At 37.9% G+C, this 18,391-nt stretch overlaps 1 protein-coding gene across 4 annotated transcripts in view; it reads right to left on the reverse strand.

The window, feature by feature from the left end:
- The window catches only part of Lifr (LIF receptor subunit alpha), a 68,158-nt gene that overhangs the window by 13,687 nt on the left and 36,080 nt on the right, over positions 1-18,391 (reverse strand). For all 4 annotated transcript variants that reach the window (XM_047555173.1, XM_047555174.1, XM_047555175.1 and 1 more), the window contains 10 exons: positions 15,560-15,734; positions 13,618-13,872; positions 10,424-10,553; positions 9,887-10,056; positions 7,228-7,373; positions 5,892-6,054; positions 5,513-5,583; positions 3,989-4,202; positions 1,707-1,886; positions 40-141 (listed from right to left, as the gene is read on the reverse strand). In XM_047555173.1, the coding sequence (XP_047411129.1) occupies positions 40-141; positions 1,707-1,886; positions 3,989-4,202; positions 5,513-5,583; positions 5,892-6,054; positions 7,228-7,373; positions 9,887-10,056; positions 10,424-10,553; positions 13,618-13,872; positions 15,560-15,734 (1,606 nt within the window). The remainder of the gene's footprint in view (positions 1-39; positions 142-1,706; positions 1,887-3,988; positions 4,203-5,512; positions 5,584-5,891; positions 6,055-7,227; positions 7,374-9,886; positions 10,057-10,423; positions 10,554-13,617; positions 13,873-15,559; positions 15,735-18,391) is intronic.

The following is an 18,391-nucleotide window of genomic DNA, read 5'->3' on the forward strand; positions in this document are numbered from 1 at the left end:
TTACCTGAACTCTAAAAAATCCTTACCCATTTAACTTACCCAATTCTTCTATATATCCAGTTATGGAACGTAATAACTGATATCCTTGATTTCTGCACCCATACAGGAAAAAATTATATCTTATACCAGGTCGAAACTGATCTATAGGATGAACGGATTAGTGAAGAGTCATAAATACACACACACTATTACCAGGAATATCTATTTTAGAAACACAGAACCTAACACTCACTCAAGGGTCACTAACCCACTCCAGATGCCATTCTGGCTTCCATAAATCCCTCCCTTCCCTTCATGGTGTTATTTCTGGATTGAAGAAACCAGTGTTCTCCTCTTGCTCCAAGAAGCAGAATCTAAGAGCTCCACTCTACCTTGAAGCTTTGGTGTTAAAGGATCCAGGCCTGAGAGTCTGTTTGTCTTTATAACATTGTCATTAAATGTCCCCAGGTAAGTTAGCTCCACACACATACAAGGGAAGTATCTTAACTTGGATCCAAAAAGCACCTTTAAAATGCTGCCTCAGCTGGATGCAGTGGTGCATGCCTGTAATGCAGGAGCTTAGGAGGCTGAGGCAGGAGGACTGCGAATTCAAAGCCAGCCTCAGAAACATGACATGCTAAGCAACTCAGTGACACCCTGTCTCTAAGTAAAATACAAAAATAGGGCTAGGGATGTGGCTCAGTGGTTGAGTGCCTGAGTTCAATTCCCACTACTGAAAAAAAAAAAAAAAAAAAAAGCCACCTCAATCACAATGCAGTGTGCGTGAAGTGAGCGTCACAGAAGTGTACAAAACAAGGTCCCTGGCAGGAGAAGGTGGCAGAGTGCTGGGAAGACACAGACAGGGTAGTCATAATAGAGGGTGTTGCTCTGTACTGTACGTACTGCTATGGAAACTTAAGTGAGGTACAAATGAGTCTAAGATCAGAGAAAGTCATTGAAGTGACGTCTGAACTGAGCCTTGAGGAGCCATTGGAGTTCATCAGAGAGGAGAATGCTTGGGGGAAATGGTGGAGTAAGGATTGTATTCAACCTGTGGGATGCAATTATTACAGCGTGCTTCACCAGTCAGTTCTCTAACTATGTGCCCCTGGGAACACCAGTGGTCTGCAAGTGGTCTGCAAAAGTGAGTGACCGACCTCTGAAATCACAGCCCCTGACAGTGAGAACACCAAAGCCACAGGCTGCACTCCCGGGAGAAAAGTGACCTGCAGTTCGCTTGCTCTCAAGCGTGTTTCCAGGGGAGGGGTGGCCAGGAAGCATCACGAGTGACAGGCTCCCTGCTGCGGAACCCCCAGGGGAAGGCAGCACACTCACTGCTCACAGCCACTCGGGAGTGAGTACATGGGAAGGGCTCCAGTTCCAGGGGACCAGACAGGTAGCCTGTGGGCACCACTGTTTCTCCAGCCACTGCTCTTTGGGTCGTTTTCACTTTTTCACAATTACAAGTCATGTAGAGAAAACTGCTCAATGCAAATCCAAGTGGTTCTCTGATTATTTCTTAGAATAAATTCCTAGACAAGTAAGTACTAGATCAAAGGGTTTGAATCCTTTCACATCCATACTGCCACGAACCACGTTCCAGAAAAGGTGAGCCAGTTCACATCTGCCCAGTGGTGAAGGAAATGCTCGCTGCACTGCACCCAGGCTCACGTGTTGCATTTCAAAACCATTTTTTAAGAACTTTGAGAGACACTGATTCATCTTACCAGATTCAATTACAGTCTCAGTGGTGTTTGAAGGAACCTTTTTCCAGTCCATAAGGCAGGGATCTGACCGAGAAGAGTTACACCATTTAATAACATAGTCGCAAGTCATATTGGGGTCGTGATGCCAGGTGAGGAGAATCTTCTTTCCTATTCCAACAGCCTGCTCTACTTTGAGATCATCTTCAAAAAGAAATAAATATATTTTACTGGCATTAAAAACAATATTATAAAGCACACCTCATAAAAATGTACTTTGGTGTATAGAGAATTACAAAATAGTGCTCACGGTAGATAAATGTTTAGCATAAAGATTAGAAGTGCTGCTTCATTATTTTAACATTTGCAGTACTTACCTGAACACAGAGATTAACACAGCAGCTGAAAAAGATTAAAGAGCAGCTAGGATCAAGTAATTAAGTAATGTACTGGGGCTGGAAGACCAAGGGCCAGGGAGAAGGGACTGAGGAAATGAGGACCGGGGTGAGCACTAGGGGGATGTGGCATGGTCACGCAGGATGAGGGGGGAGGTGGAAGGCTGGTGAGGACACCAGGGGCAGTTTAACAACCCCGCTCCATCAACTGCTATGAATGTGGGCCCAAGGGCCACCGCACGGTATGCAGAATGGACACACAGTGAACATGAGGAATGAATGGTGGCCAAGCCCCTCCTCCTTTCCAGAGCTGAGCTGAGGGGAACTCTGGCTGACCAGGAGCAAGGTGGGAGAGGAGAAGTCTGCTGGTGAGATGAAGCTGTGGAAGAGGGCCAGCCTCCACAGCGAGCCCTGGAATACTGAGGCAGGCAAGGCAGAGGCTGGGAGCCAGAGGACAGGAGTAGGGCCCAGTGGGAGCACCGGGCTACACTCCTGCCAAATCTGGGCCTAGGTGAGGAGTGGGGCCTGAGGCCATGAGGTGGGGGCAGGGCAATGTGGTCAAAGGGAGAGGGAAGCGTCCCACAAGAAATTTCTTAACTGATTTATGGGTTCAGGAAAAAAAAAAAAAACAACTTTTTTTTTTGAACAAATTTACATTCATAAAAGAGCCATTATTGACACAAGACAGCAAAATGGCTTAGAATCCAAAGGCTTTAGACAGACACCAGCTCTTTGGCTCAGTGTGATTCCAAAGGCACAGTGTGAGCCCGAGCTGAGGCTGCTGAGCCCAGAAGGGGGAGCCCTCAGTGAGCAGTGAGGGCTCTGGGGCTGTGGCATTCTCTGGGAGCTGATGACCAGACCACAGCCTTCCCCAGGACACACGGTACAGGTAGGATTAGAGTTCCTGAGTCAACAGACAACACAGCTGTGGCCTATGTCGTGGGGTGAGATAAAAGATCAAAATCAGCGGGTTATCTTCTCATGCAGGTTCACTTAGCTCTCCTGTGGGGACGGGGAAGCAGGCCCGAATGCAAGGCGAGAAGTCTGCCTGTCCTGACCCTAACCTCCCTGCATCTGCCACACCACTGCCCTGGCAGCCTCTCCAGCCTGTCCTGCTATCTGGCTCAGGCCAGTGCTTTTTCTCTCTGAAATGTACTGCTTTCCCTAGTCCCTCTTCCTTCCACCTCAACAAGAAAGCGCTCAAAAGACACTGGGAGGACCCTCACTGGACTCTGCTTTCCTTCCCCTAGGGGTGGGTAGAGAAAGGTGCTCCCACACTGGGGCAGCACAGCAGAAGGGGGACAGGAAATCGCTTGGAGGAGGTTCACTGGAAGAGGTGGAGTGGCAATTTAAAACCATGACTCAAAAAGCTGTGCAGGCAGAAGCTAAGGAGGAGTGCAGTAATCACTGGTAACCTGTAAAATTGAAAGGAAGGCACTTATAATTTTAAAATTACACCACAGTTGTTTTCTTCCAAAGCCTGTATTAAAGATCTAATTTAGACTTTAGGAAGATTTTCTTATCAACAAAGCTACCAACTAAAACAGGTGTGTTTCTTCTGCCTGGTAGTTTGCAAAACAGCCTGGCTGATAGAACAGACTCTTACATAGTCTTGGAGAGATAACTGAAAACGGTACTTGAATAAAAAGTTAAAATATTTCTTACTGAGAGTACTCTCCATAACTCTAACACTATGTGATAAAGTGAAAACGGTAATAAGTCTATAAGCATACGTGCTTCAGGTCAACACTAATGACTGCTCTCAATGAATATTAGATATTAATTTGCATGTTCCTCCATACAATATATGATCTGTCAGCAGCAAAGCACTGACATTATGTAGCAGCAAGTAACAAACATTTTTTGCTTTACTTTCCTGTTCTTATACACCATGTTGTCTTAAGTACTTACCATTTGGGATCTCCATACTAGCGATTTTAGAAGGTGGAGATGAGCCGACAGAATTTTTTGCCACCACACTGATGATGTAGTCATTTTTATCGAGTTGTATTTCTGCTTTGTGTTGAGGATCGGGGATCTCAGAAAGGGATTGTGTTTCCTCATTTGACGAACAAGATACATTATAGGAAAGTATTTTTCCATTAGCTTCATTAATGGGTAAAGGCTATGAAAACAGAAAAATAAATTGTTATGTAAGTTCTTGCAGAAAGCAGCTGGGACCAGGCAAGGTCATGGAGTCTAAAAAGGATGATGTGATCACATAACAAAGTCGCATGAGAAAAGACGAGTGGACACCATTGTGAAACAGATTTACAATCCACTGAGAGCTGGCCTCTCAGGAAAGTGATACTGAAGAAAAAGTCACACCTGCCGTAAGTATTATGAGTAAGTATGCAGAAATTTAAAAATTGAGTAAATACAAAACTATATTTATCTTTACAATTTCAGAAGCAAAATTTTAAAATGTCAGGAGCACTGCTCTACCCAACCACAGAACAAAATGAAACATTAAAAATTATGGCATCATGCATTGTTTTCTTATTTTAAAATAGTACTTATTCACTACAGAAAACTGGAAAATACACAAAAAATGGAAAGAAAAAATCTCCCATATTTCCACCTTTTGGATACTCTGGCATTTTAACATCTCTCGTTCTAGGCGTAGGGTTTTATTTATTATTCTTTTTTTAAATTAACAAGCCCAGCATGACTTGTGATGATACTATTAAATGGTGTAACTTATCTTAATTTCAACACTGCCTTATGGACTGGAAAGAGGTTCCCTTAACTATGGTTCTAATCAGACTACACAATTTTATACTTTTTTCACTTTTCTTGTACATGTTAGTACAATTGTATACATTTTAATGGCTTTATAATTCATGTAGCATTTTTACCAGAATATCCGAATATTTCTTAAACAAATGGAATTTAAGTTGTTCCCACTTTTTCACAATGCTAAAATAATATTTTGTTGAATGTCTTTGTATCATATCTTTCCCCTTTTTCATATTTCCTTAATTCTTCAATATGGCTTCCCAAACGTTGACTTACTATATAAAAAAGAAACGAACTTCAAACTTCAACTGTTCAAACTGCTTCTGAAACAACTGCCCAAATTTATATGGCACTGTCTGGGGTCCACTGAACTGCTCATAAAAGCAAAATGTAACCCATACTTGGGACTCTTAACTACAGTTGATGGCCATGTTTCTGAATAAAATGAAGGAGAAAGAATTCATGAAATTCTCAGGTCCTTCACAGGCCTCACAAAATCAGACTCAAGAGTGCTCAGGACAGAGATGGACGATCCTCAAAACAACGACTCTGGTCAATCAGGAGTGATGAGGAGTCTGGGGGTCTTAGGAGCCAGGTTAGATCTCAGCAATGCTGCCATCTTAGCCAGTCTTGGAAGTACTGGCCCCTTGATAACCAAATGGGAGCATAATAAAACTATTTAAATTAGATATTTACCTTCCAGTAGATTATTAGATTTTTTCCATCAGAACTCCACTCTCTCCAAGTATCTGGTCCCTTTGAAGGAACTAGGAAGGAGATTTAAAAGTTAGTATCTGAAGAGGCCTCATGTACATCAGTGGATAATATCATTGAGGTGGTGGTGCTTGCGTTTCTTTGTAGGATATCTGGAAACTTCAATATAATGTGAGGCAGTTCAGTGGCATCTACTTAGAAAAAGAAAACAGAAGAGCTAAATTCTCAACTTCTACAGAACACAGGCCTCAGGGGTTAATATCACCCTCAAGGCTGTCTGTGAGTGATCGCTGGGTGCCTCTCTCACATTCTCCCATCTCCCCCAAATCATAATCAGTCATAAGCCACTTAATGAACTTACTGGCTTCTGTGGTTAAATGTTTTCTCTCATTGCTCCATTTGCTCCATTTCCAGAAAGTTTCAGTAGAACAACGAATCCGAAAAGTATATATGGTATATGGATTTAATTTGTCCACAGCAACCAGATAACTTGAATTTTCTACTCCTTTGACTGTGACATTCCGCTTTTTGAAAACAAACAGGTATATGTATATGCCATGTGTATATGAATGCATTTATATATATACAGGGTTTTTTTGTAAGAAACCTCCTACATTTATAACCTATACTGGCTCAAAAAAGGCCGTATCACTTTGCAATTATAACACCAAACACAGTCAATCCACTATAGCATTTTAATTCTTATGTAAATGTCAAGTCAATGAAACTATGCTCTGTAATAGCAATAAAGCATTGGGGTGCCTTTGAAACACAAGTATTGGATCTAAGTTATAATGGTAAATTAAATTGTGCAGCAGATCAAACAGTTTTGAAAATCAGTAAACAACTAGTGATCATGCAATCACTAGTCTGAGATGACCTTAAGGATTAAGTGGTATTATTCAGAAGGTGTCTGAAAGCTTCCTGGAGGCAGACACTGTCTTTTATGCATCTGTTTCTGTGTCACTTAGGACCTTTATTGTGGTACCAGCCATCCTGTAAATAGTCTACAACTACTTATTTAAACTAATCCAATAAAATTTAAATGAAGTAGTTCTAAACAAATTTGAGAATCTGTATGTCTCAAGAAAGTCTCTGCACTTATTACAAGGAAGATTTTCAGGTTACATTTTGTAGTTTTGAAAGAATTTCTATAAACCAGTAAATTTTTCAGTGAATATTTAAGTACAATATCACTCATTTTAAACTTAACCCAAATTATAAGACGGTGTAGTAAAGTCAACCTAAATACTTAAAATGTACTAAAAAGTCATGTTTTGACTTATAATTACCAATTATAACTTGATCCAATTGTTGCACATTTCAATTTTAAAAAAGTGACTTTTATTCTCTGGTGCCCATTAGTTCATTAACTGATGCTAAAGTCTACAACAAACACTATTCATTCACTCACAAATTTATTGAGCACCAATTACATGCCAGGTACTATATACTAGACCTGGGAGCATCCTGAGTAGTAAAGCTGAACTTAAACATGCTACACAGTATTACAACTGCTTTTGTAAACTAAACAGAATATTAATATCATATTGATACGCAATGTCTTTCTTGGTTCTTAGAAAATAACTATAATATATAATCTGAGGGCTTACACATATCAATTTACTTACTTCTTTATAACTAAATGTTTTACCCAGAATAATCCAAAGGGAATTTTGTAGAGGAATCTAACTTACCGATTCTTGTATTGAATTAGCTTTATTAATTTCAATTTCACATAACAGATAAATCTTTGCAAAGTTGCCTGGTAAATGCCAAGAAAGTGTAACAGCTGTTGAATTAATATCCTTCACTTTGAATGAAGTTGGAGCATGGGGAGAAACTGTAAATGGAATTTTTAAGATTCCTTTAAACATTTATTTAAAGAAGTAAAGCTATCCCACATACACAAACAAGAACCAAAGAAAACAAAAACCCAGAAGGTGTCAAAGTGCTGAAGAACAATATTCTACCCAGTAGCTGTGAAATTCACAAACTTTACTTCTTTCTTTCTTCTTTTTCTTTCTATTCTTTTTTTTAAGAAGTTTAATGTTAGCTTAAAAAAAAAGTGGGTTTTCTGTTTTTTGTTGTTTTTTCTTAGAAGAGGTCTGATTTGGGTTGGCCCATGTATCATCTAAAAATTGTAAAAGAGCAAGGCCCAGGAGGGGGGCGGGGTAAGTTAAAAAGAAAATGGAATAATTAAAAAGTGAAAATATCAAGCAAAATCCAAAGGATGTTCCACACAATTTACAACAACCCAAATTCCTGAGGTCCAGTAACTTCTTACTACCATTTCTCGAATGCACAAGTTCAGAAAGGAGAAACGGTAGTGTTTCCACCAGCCTGATCTTGCAGGGGTTTTCCTTATTTTTTAAAAATTGTTCTTTTTAGATATACATGACAGTAGTGTATTTTGACATGTTATGCATACACTTAGAATAACTTATTCTAATCAGGATCCCATTCTCATGGTTAAACACGATGAGTTTCACTGGTCATGTGTTCATATGTGCACATAGGAAAGTTATGACAGTTCATTCCACTGTCTTTCTTATTTCCATCCCTTTATTCCCTTTTGTCTAATCCAATGAACTTCTATTCTTCCCTCCACCCCTTATGTGTGTCAGTGGTCACATATCAGAGAAAACATTCAGCCTTTGGTTTTTTGGGATTGGCATATTTCACTTAGCACGATAGTCTCCAGTTCCATCCATTTGTCATAATTTCATTCTTCTTTATGACTGAGTAATATTCCATTGTGTATATATATACCACATTTTCTTTATCGATCATCTATTGAAGAGTACCAAGATTGGTTCTGTAGCTTAGATGTTGTGAATTGAGCTGCTATAAACACTGATATGGCTGCATCACTGTAGTACACTGATTTGTACACTGATTTTAAGCCCTTTGTAAACTGAGGAGTAGGATAACTGGGCCAAAGAGTAGTTTCAAGTTTTCTGAGGAATCTCCATACTGCTTGCACCAATTTGCATTCCCACTAGCCATGTATGAGTGAACCTTTTTCCCCACATCCTCACCAACATTTATTGTTACTTGTATTCTTGATAATTTTGAATGGAGATGGAATCTCAATGGAGTTTTGATTTGCACTTCTCTGATTGCTAGAGATATTGAACATTTTTTCATGTATTTGTTGACTAATAGTATTTTTCTTCTGTGACGTGAGAAATCAGAGCACAATGGCAGGAGGCAAACATATACAAACATTACCATTCAACTCTAAAATGTAGCCTTCTGACGCTAGGAGAATCAGGAAATAGAGATGACAGAAAGAAATAAAGGATAAATCTGACATTTTTACAAATAAGGCAACAGGATTGTCCCCCTTACTTGCCAGGCTATCTGAGAATGTGCTTGATTGAAGCCCTTTCTCCCCTAACTTGAGTCCCTGAAAGAAGGTCTCTGGCCCTGCTTAGTGCACTGTGGACCTGGCATGGAGCTAATGCACATGGCGTGACCTCAGGAACGAAGGCCAACATCAATCATTTTATTTCTATTTTAAGCTATTGAAGGGGTGGTAAAAATTCAGAAACCATCACTACTGACAACATAAAACCACCTGATGGTTCTCCAGGACTTAACTCTAACCCTTAGTGAAAAACGCCAACCTCAAAAGGTTACACACTGTATGATTTCACTTTTATAACACCCTTAAAATGACAAAACTGGGATGAAGAACAGTCAACTGTTGCCAAGGACAGGGATGCACACTCAAGGAAGGTCCTCTGTAGTGTCACAAAAGTTCTAAATCTTGACTGGGATGGTGGTTACCTGAATCTTTGCATGGTTAAACTGCCATGGATCTCACACACACACACACACACACACACACACACACACACACACACAGAGATAAATAACATGAAGCTGCCCAAGGTGAGTAGTCTAGTTCAGTGGTCTACTTAAGAGTATTATGCCAGTGTCTAATTCCTGGTTTTGATACTGCACTGGCTATGTACGATGTCACCACTGGGGAAAGCCAGGGGAAAAGGGCACAAGGTTCTAATTCATTAATTTTGCAACAACCTGTAAGCCAAAAATAATTTTAAAACAAGTTTTTAAAAATTGTGCAAGTAACTTTTCAGAAATCAAGAACTGTTAGACAAAACCACTAATAGGTTCTATTTAAAATGACAAATTCAAATTTTCATTTAAATTCAATAAAGTGGTAAAATGTGAAATTAACTTTGAAGCTCTTAAAATAAAATTGTTAAATTGAGCAACTCTAAATAATTGGCAAAAAGTAATCCCTAGAAAAACGTTTTTGTTAACCCCAAGGCACTTCACCACTTCTAAACTATTTTGAAGGCACTGGTTGATGCTGCAGCTTACCTCTTTCAGTTATGTTAACTAATATTGTTGATGCCGATCGCCCCAGAGGATTGCGAGCATTCAGAGTAAAATTATACATTTCTTGATTTGGAAGCATTTGGAAGAGTAACTGATAGCTTTCATTTGTAAGTGCTTCAACTCTTTTAAATTTAACATATTTTCCTGAAAAACTGTGAATTAAGAGATAAATATTGCAGGAAGAAATGAATGAGTAAATTTCTATTAACTATTCTTTATATAAAGTTTATTTTTCTAATTAAGGATATATTATACATTCACAGAAGCTATGTATATGATATAGGAAATAACTGGCCACAAACCAGGAAAAACTGCTCACATCTAAGGGCCCTTCTTTCTAGATGTTAAGAGACATGAAATTGAATCTATATGTGGTTAAGCTGCCATTTTTACAATACATACAATTTCATATAGCATATTCAGTTTCGTATTGCTCATAATAAGAAGGAAACAGAACATTTCCTTTTGTCATTTAGCATGTGCTTCCAAAGTATCTACCATCTGACATCCTACCATTACCTTTCAAATAAAGTGTAACTTGTATTTCGTGGGCCCACCAACGCTGTCGGTCTTCCTGGATTCCAACTACATATGATCTCTTTTAAATCATGTGTCTCACAATTCAGTTTTTGAGGACTATCAGGTGGATCTAATAGAGAGAGGAAAAAAAGTATTAGAAACAATTACATATACTTTTTCCTGAAAATGTAATGTTCTATAAAATATTAATAATTTTCTACCTTTCCTTAAAAAATAAATAATTTACTATTTTCATTTTACTTTTTAACAATACAAGAATTTTCATTCTGCTGTAACATTAGAAATGATGGGTCTTCATTCAGAAATTCCCATTAGCAACTTGAGAAAATAACTATCACTTTTTCATTAAATCCTATTTCAGAGTTTACCAAATTTCTCAAAGAAATATGTACCCAACAAGTCAGAAAAAACTAAATCATCATTGTTCATCATCTCTATATTGGGAACTGAAAAGAAGTACTAAATATATTAAAAGTCACCCTAAGTCATGTTATAAAAACTGTTCTCACTGGTTTTGTTGAGAAAGGAAAAAAGGTGGTTTTGTTTGTTTGTTTTGTTTTATGAGAATGTTACAGAGTAAATGAAAATATACAGTCTGACAATGCGGATTATAAAATGGATAGTTCTATAATCATGTTTAACCAAACATACAGAAACTGGTATTTCCTATTGTCACTTAAGGTAAAAGTGTTTTTACAAAACAACTACCTATTGTTAAAAATATTCTGTAAAATAATTCTATTTTTTAAGAAACTGAAATTTTGAAAGTCCTTTAATTTATCAACCTAAACTTAGGAAAATTTACATATCCTCCACAGAGATAAGAATAGTGCCCTTCAATGACATTTTAGATAACATTAAGAGGACAAATGAGTGTTTATTGAAAGTTTAACAACTGAATGATTAAATGAACACTGACATATCTATTTCAAAGATTGTGTGAAGTCTAAGGTCACACTTTAGACTTAATCACACGACTGAATCACACAACAAAAATTTGGAATGTTTTTAAAATGCTATTGTAGAATTTAGCAGATACTTAAGTTAAAATACTAAAAACTCAAATAATAGAACTAAAAAGAAATAGAAGGAGAGAAACAAGGGGAAAATTTATAAAAGAATCAACTGAAGTTAGGTAAAAGCTAAGTGTCAATTATTTGTATTTTTATATACCAGCAGAGATAAAATGAAAATTTAAAAAGAAAGTCATTTCTAATAGCACCAGAATACTTTAAGCACCTAGAAAAAAATTTAGCAAAAGATGCAAGACTTAATAACACCACGATAAATCAATAAATGGAGAGATACACCATGTTCATGGATTGGAAAACTCAATGTTGCAAAAATAAAAATTCTCCTGAAATGATCTATAGATTTAATGTAATTCCAATAAAAATTCTAGCAGTTTTTGATTGTGTAAGTGTGTTTATGGGGATCTAACAAGCTGATTCTAAAATTCTTTTCAATAAATCTGGGTTAAAAGGTTAACCATAAGGAAAAGAAAATAACTAAATCTTGATCCCTAATTCACACTAAAACCTGCTCTGGTAGGTTTCTGAAGGACTCTCCATGCTACTGCTGGCTCTGAGACGGCAAATACCGAATAGTATTTCAACCTTCAGATATCATAAATGAAGGTTAAATTATAAACTAAAAGGGTTTATTCTAGTATTAAGGTAAAAGATTACTACACTGTCTGAAATAACACAAGTGGAAAGAGTACATAGTCTCATTTTTTTTTTTGCGGGGGAGCAGTACTGGGGACTGAACTCAGGCACTCGAGCACTGAGCCACATCCCCAGCCCTAGTCTGTATTTTATTTAGAGACAGGGTCTCAGAGCTGCTTAGTGCCTCACTTTTGCCGAGGGTGGCTTTGAGCTCTCGATCCTCCTGCCGCAGCCTCCCATGCTGCTGGGAGTATAGGCACGCGACACCACGCCTGGTCATATTCTCATCTTTTAAGTTTCAACCTTTTCTCATGCTTTTAAGTACACAGCTCACTTTTTGTTATCACATATCAAGCAACTTGGCTGCATTTATCAAAGGTTCTCATCCTGGATGCCAGGATCATTTGTGAGAAATGCTGCAAGTAATTTCCCAAAGTTCTCTTGGAAAAGAAAGTATAATTTTCTAAAAATTATATCTGAACAGAACCTCACTTTCCCTTGAATTCTAAAATGTACTACTAGGAAGATAAAAAGAGTGAGGTTAGCCATAAATTGAGAAATGCACCTAATCCTGGTTGTTCCCTTGGCACTATATCAGCATCTGAATGTGAAGTCAGAAAACTCATAAAAGAGTAAAGAAAAATCACTAAACAATCTAAAGAATCCTCATGAAATCTGCTCGATTCATTTTATATACTTTATTTATGAGACCTTAGATGAAACTCAAGGCTGATTATTCCAAATGCATGAAAGAAGGGAATTGCTACTGAAGCCACAGGGAGGAGGCACAAAATCCCTAAAGTCAAAACTAAAAATTTTGAACATGTAATAATCAGAGGACAAGCAACACTATAATACCACAACTTGTAGAAATATGGAATTTTAGATTGTAGGAGCAAGCATGTCACTAAAGGCACCTCTGAATGACAGAACATAACATTACATATAGAACATGGCAGAAGTATCCTCTGGTCACTCTGTTCTCCTCACGTTATTGAAAAATTAGAGAAGGGTTGGAAGTGTAGCTCAGTGGTAGTGTTTGCCTAACACGTATGAGGGACTGAGTTTAATTTCCAGCCTGCAAAAAAACTAAATAAGTAAAAATAAAAAGATATATTGTGCTATTATAAGATTTGGGGTAAAATCCTAGTTTTTAAATTTATGTACTTAAAAGGGTTCAGATTAAATTAGGTGGAAAATTAATTTATGTAATGCCTAAGCAAAGTAGGATTAAGAAATACTATATACTGAGGACTAAGAATTTAAACATTAGGATTTAGCTATTTCATAACTTATTGCAAAATCTACAAGTTATATAGAGATAGGTCTATAGTAAACAAACTTAGGAAATGCTTTAAGACAGGCAAAAATTCTAGGGCTTTTTGTACATTGCTAAGAGTAAAGAAATAAGAGCAAAACAGAATCATCTTGTAGAAAAGAAACTAAGGCTTTTAAAGGAGGATCAAAATAAGTTAATAGAGAATCTCTCTAACATTATATACTTACATCCTGCAAAAACAACTGTTCCAAACATGTTATCTTCTGTCGTGAAAACCACATTTGTTCCACTATTTGCAGAAACAGAAATATTATGGATCTCAATTGCAACATTTCCTCCATCGAGTTGGATAAGGGGACAGTTTTTATGACCAATCTGTGCGAATAACACTTTCTCTTGACTGACACAACAAAATGTTATGTCTGAGCCTACAAGTATCACTTTGTCTTGAGGGAAAACCTTGGTCTGAGAATCAGGAGTCCCTAGAATAAACAAAAGGAATTAAATATTTCAGAGACCTTTTATATATAGTCTCCAATAAAACTTTTTTTCCCACAAGGTGAGTTTTTAGATAGCCCAGTATATACAGAACACATTGGCAGGTGTTTTGGAATAATGCTGGCCAAAATATAAAGTCTATCCCTCAGGTTTCAATGGTGCAAGATACATACAAGAGAGAATAAAACTGTGGTTTTCTTCACTCAAGAAAGAACAGTGGTTGAAGATGGAAGTGGATCAAAGGCCAATGTCTAAGGTCACAGGTTAATGTTTAATTAAGGTTCAAATTCACTGGGTTTATACACACACATTAAATACACACCAAAAACAAAATGACTAACTCCATTCCTTTTAAGTTATTCTCTGTATTTAGGGTAGAATTCTTTCCATCAGCCTGAACATGCTCAAGACTTCTACATCCTAAAAATAAATTTTCTTTTAATCCTAACTAGGCAGGTGAGAGCCTTTCCACCCGCTCAAGCAGACACTCTATTCTCCTTTCTCACACTGCCCCTCACTCCATTGCAGTCTGGCTTCTCTCCCGCCCCCACCCCCATTCCACTAAACGGCTCCGTGGCCTCATGGTTCAATCCAATGATCTCAGCCATCTTTGGCCTTCAACTTCTGAGGTATCTGGTACGCTGTCTCAAGCTTTCCTTCTCAAAACTCCCTCTTCTTGGTTCCACTAATACTGTATTTTCCTAGGCTCCTATGCTGTTCTTAATCCTCTGGTTCCTGGCCTTCCTTGTCCCAGACATAGGAACTCTAAAGGATGTGTCCCTGGTCCCCATTCTCCTTTCCCTAAATCATTTCAGGATTTAAAATTTTCGCATCACATATATACCAGTGATTCCCCAGTAGGCCTCCCCAGTGGTACCAACTCATCTGGATGTTGAACTTACATTTCCAACTGCCTGTGAGGCCCCGCCATCCAGATGCTTCAGGGCCTCAAGCTCAACATATTAAAAACGAATTTTTTCTTTCCCAACTGATTTGTTTATATATTTTCTGTGTCAGTGAAAGACACTGTGAGTCACTCAGGTACCCAAAACTAATTCTGTCTCTTCGGTGTTTTCACACCTTTCCCCCTTTTCTCTTCTAAACTCGAGTGTCCCAGATTACATTCTCATCGTCTTTGTTATTTATTTACTTTCCTTGCTCTGATCCATTTCCCCATATTGTCACTAGAGTGGTCTACCCACAATGATTACTACCTCTCTCTTCAGGGCTTAATGTATTGTCAATAAAATTTCTGGTCCTGTTCTATCTTAATGACATTCAACCTATGCATGAGTTTTATTTAATGTACAGATGATTTTTGGTATGCTTGCAGATTTTCTTGTTCATGTCTGTCCTATGGACTAAAAATTGGGAACTGTTTCTTAAAAATATAGTCTTTGATCTCATTTCCATCAACATATGATTTTTATTCTTCAATGCCTATCTTGGTGACTTTCAAATATAAATATTTATCCAATCACTCAGGAAGTTCTTTTAAAGTACAGATTCATGGAATCTGTCTCCAATCCAAATCTCCTAGAATGGCAGGGTTGGAAGCTCCCCAGATGATCCTCATGAAGCCACCAGGATTCAAAGAACGGAAATCATACACTAACCCTTACCCTTGAGAAACCTAATTCATTTGAAACAATTCTTCAAATACAAGCTTACAAGAGATGTTCTTCATTGGGCTCCAGTCACTCCATTCTTTGCGACCAGAGAAATGAGGACAGTCGATGTAGCGTCTGATTCCCACATGATGGGTGGCACACTCCAAGGGCATGTCTGAGGTCCAGCTCCAGTGACGAATAGCATCTTTACCACTCAGGGTTGTGTTGTATGTTGCCTGGATAGAAATACAAGCAAAACTGTATAGCCCAGTACTGATATGTTCTGCTTTCCTCAGGATCAGAACGCCACCAACAGATTGTATATAATAACCGCCCAAGTTAAGAAAGTAAGTGGCCTTTTTGTAAAACTGTCTCAGTTTTCTACAAGGCATAAAAGGAAAGTATGAGTAACAATAATCATTATTGTTACGGTTATTGTTAAATGGTATTGTTAAATGAATAATCATTCATGTAACTAAAGATCTATGGAAAAAATCTTAGGAGTTCTAGTTAGAAGACAGTTGCTTAAATAAATATATATCCTTCTCTCATCTTCTTGAAATTCTTCTAAAATGAAACAGATTTTTTAAAAAAGGGATCAATATAGAACCCCCCCCCACACACATACACACACACCCACATACAAAAAGAAATGCAATAACACCCTAAAATTTTGTAAGCTGAACGCAATGCATGATGGCAACTGACTTAGAAGACCTAAGAAAGCTAAATATTAAGCCTCAACCAGGACTACCTTCGTTTACTCCGGCAACAGAATGGAGATTTTTATGTCCTGGAAAAGAACAGAATGCTTCTTAACTAAAGGATCTCAGAGGATTTGAGAATGAAGAACACCATACCAAAAACTGGGGAGTGCTAAGCTGTGCCCACTGCTCCTACCAGTTCCCAGGATACTGACAGCCAGATCCAGACTCACCAGGCAGAAGTCTAACACATCAGTGGATTTATCAACAGATTACGATAAAATAGCTAAAATAACATTAGGAGTTTGCCAACAAGACAGCTCACCCTATTTACCGAATAAGTCAATGAGTCTGCTCTAAGCAAAGTAGAGTTCCACAAAAATCTTTCTGAGCAGCTGCAGGGGTGCACGCCTGTAATCCCAGTAGCTCAGGAGGCTAAGGTGGGAAGAATGCAAGTTCAAAGCCAGTTGAGCAACTTACAGAGGCTCGAAGCAACTTACCAAGATGCTGTCTCAAAAAAATAAAAAGACCAGGGATGTGGCTGAGTAGTTAAGGGCCTCTGGGTTCAATCCCCAGGACCCTTCCCCCCAAAAAATGTCTTTTTGGAGTCTTCGCATAAATATGACCAGCAACTGGGATACCCATCAAAATACAAACAATTCTAATATGAAAGTTAAAAACCAAAACAAAGAGAAATGGTAACCTGAACAGTGTGGGCAAAGAAAAAACTCAAATCATTAACATCCTCAGAGATAAGAAAAGATACTCTACACATGAAATAAAAACAGAAATCACAGCGGGGGTGGGGGAGAGGAATGACCGATTCTTTCAAAAAAGTATCTCTTACAAATTAAAAATGTATTAATAGAAATTCAATAGCAGGGTTGCAAGAAAGTTTAGGAAAAGTTTCTCAGAAAATAGAGTAAAAGGCAGATGGAGAACAGGAAAGATAAGACAATTAAGACTAACCTGGAAGGACCAATTTCTGAAAAACACAATTTCTAAGAAAAAAGGAGAAGCCAAAGAGAAAAAAAAAAAATCAAAGAAATAAAAAAAGAAAAGTTCCCAAGTTGACAGATTAGACTAAAAGGGGCCCAAGGAGGGTCCAGAATAATAAATGAAGATATATCCTCAAGAAGAAACAAGGGAACAATGCCTTCAAGATCTTGACAAAACTTTTCAACCTCTAATTCTATACCTAGATAAACTAATAGTCACACATGAATGTAGATGAAACACATTTCTGAAATACCAATGTTTTCATATGGTATCATTTAACATTCCCAATGGCAATTTATGAACATTCTAATTGGTCCACATCTTCTCAATAATAGTAATTGACAGACCTAAAAATTGTTTAACATTAAATTAAGAAAATAAATTATATCTGCAAGCTAGCTATTACAGACAGTAGAAAGTATCTACAACAGTAAATAGCTACTAAAATGCATGATTCTACCAAGATGCAGAAATAAGAGAAAGACAGGAAATGTAGGAAAAAGAGGATCCATAACATGAAAAACGTATAAAGAACAACCCAGATGGTGTTGCGGACACTCGCCTCATAGCTTTCTAACAAGTAAGTTGAGAGGTACCGTGTTCTGACTTCACTGCACAAAGGTAGCATGTCAGACCTAGGGTTGCTCATGGGGGCTAAGGCTTCTGGAGCCTCTCTGACCGCTGGCCACCAGTCTCTGTGTCACGCTAAGCTATATAAATATCAACAGTGTCTAGTGAGCCCTTAGGTGAAAAACACGGGAAGCCAGTCAGAAGCCCTCAGGCAGATTTATGCATAAAGATAAGCTGACAAAATACCTGGTGTATTTAAAAGTTTCAAGATTTATAGAACATGGAGAGAATTTAGGAATGTATTAATTAATCTAAGAACTCTAACCATAACACAGTCAGTACTAACAAAAATTTCGTTCTAACAAAAATTACAACAGAACTATATTGGAAGAAGTTGGGAAACTGAGGGGAGGGGGCCAGAGAGAGAGAAGGAGAGAGAGAGAGCGCGTGTGAGAACGTGACTGAGCTGGACGGTGAGAGGACTGAATTCTCAACTTCCACGCGGGAATTAATAAAACATTGTTCAATACTAAAAAAACAAAAATCAAAATAAATCAAGAAACAGCAACACAGGCATGTTACCTGGAGAAGAATAACAAAAGAATCAGTTTAAAAAGTTG

The sequence above is a fragment of the Sciurus carolinensis genome, chromosome 6 (genome assembly GCF_902686445.1).
Source record: "Sciurus carolinensis chromosome 6, mSciCar1.2, whole genome shotgun sequence".
In the NCBI taxonomy this organism is placed as follows: Eukaryota; Metazoa; Chordata; class Mammalia; order Rodentia; family Sciuridae; genus Sciurus; species Sciurus carolinensis.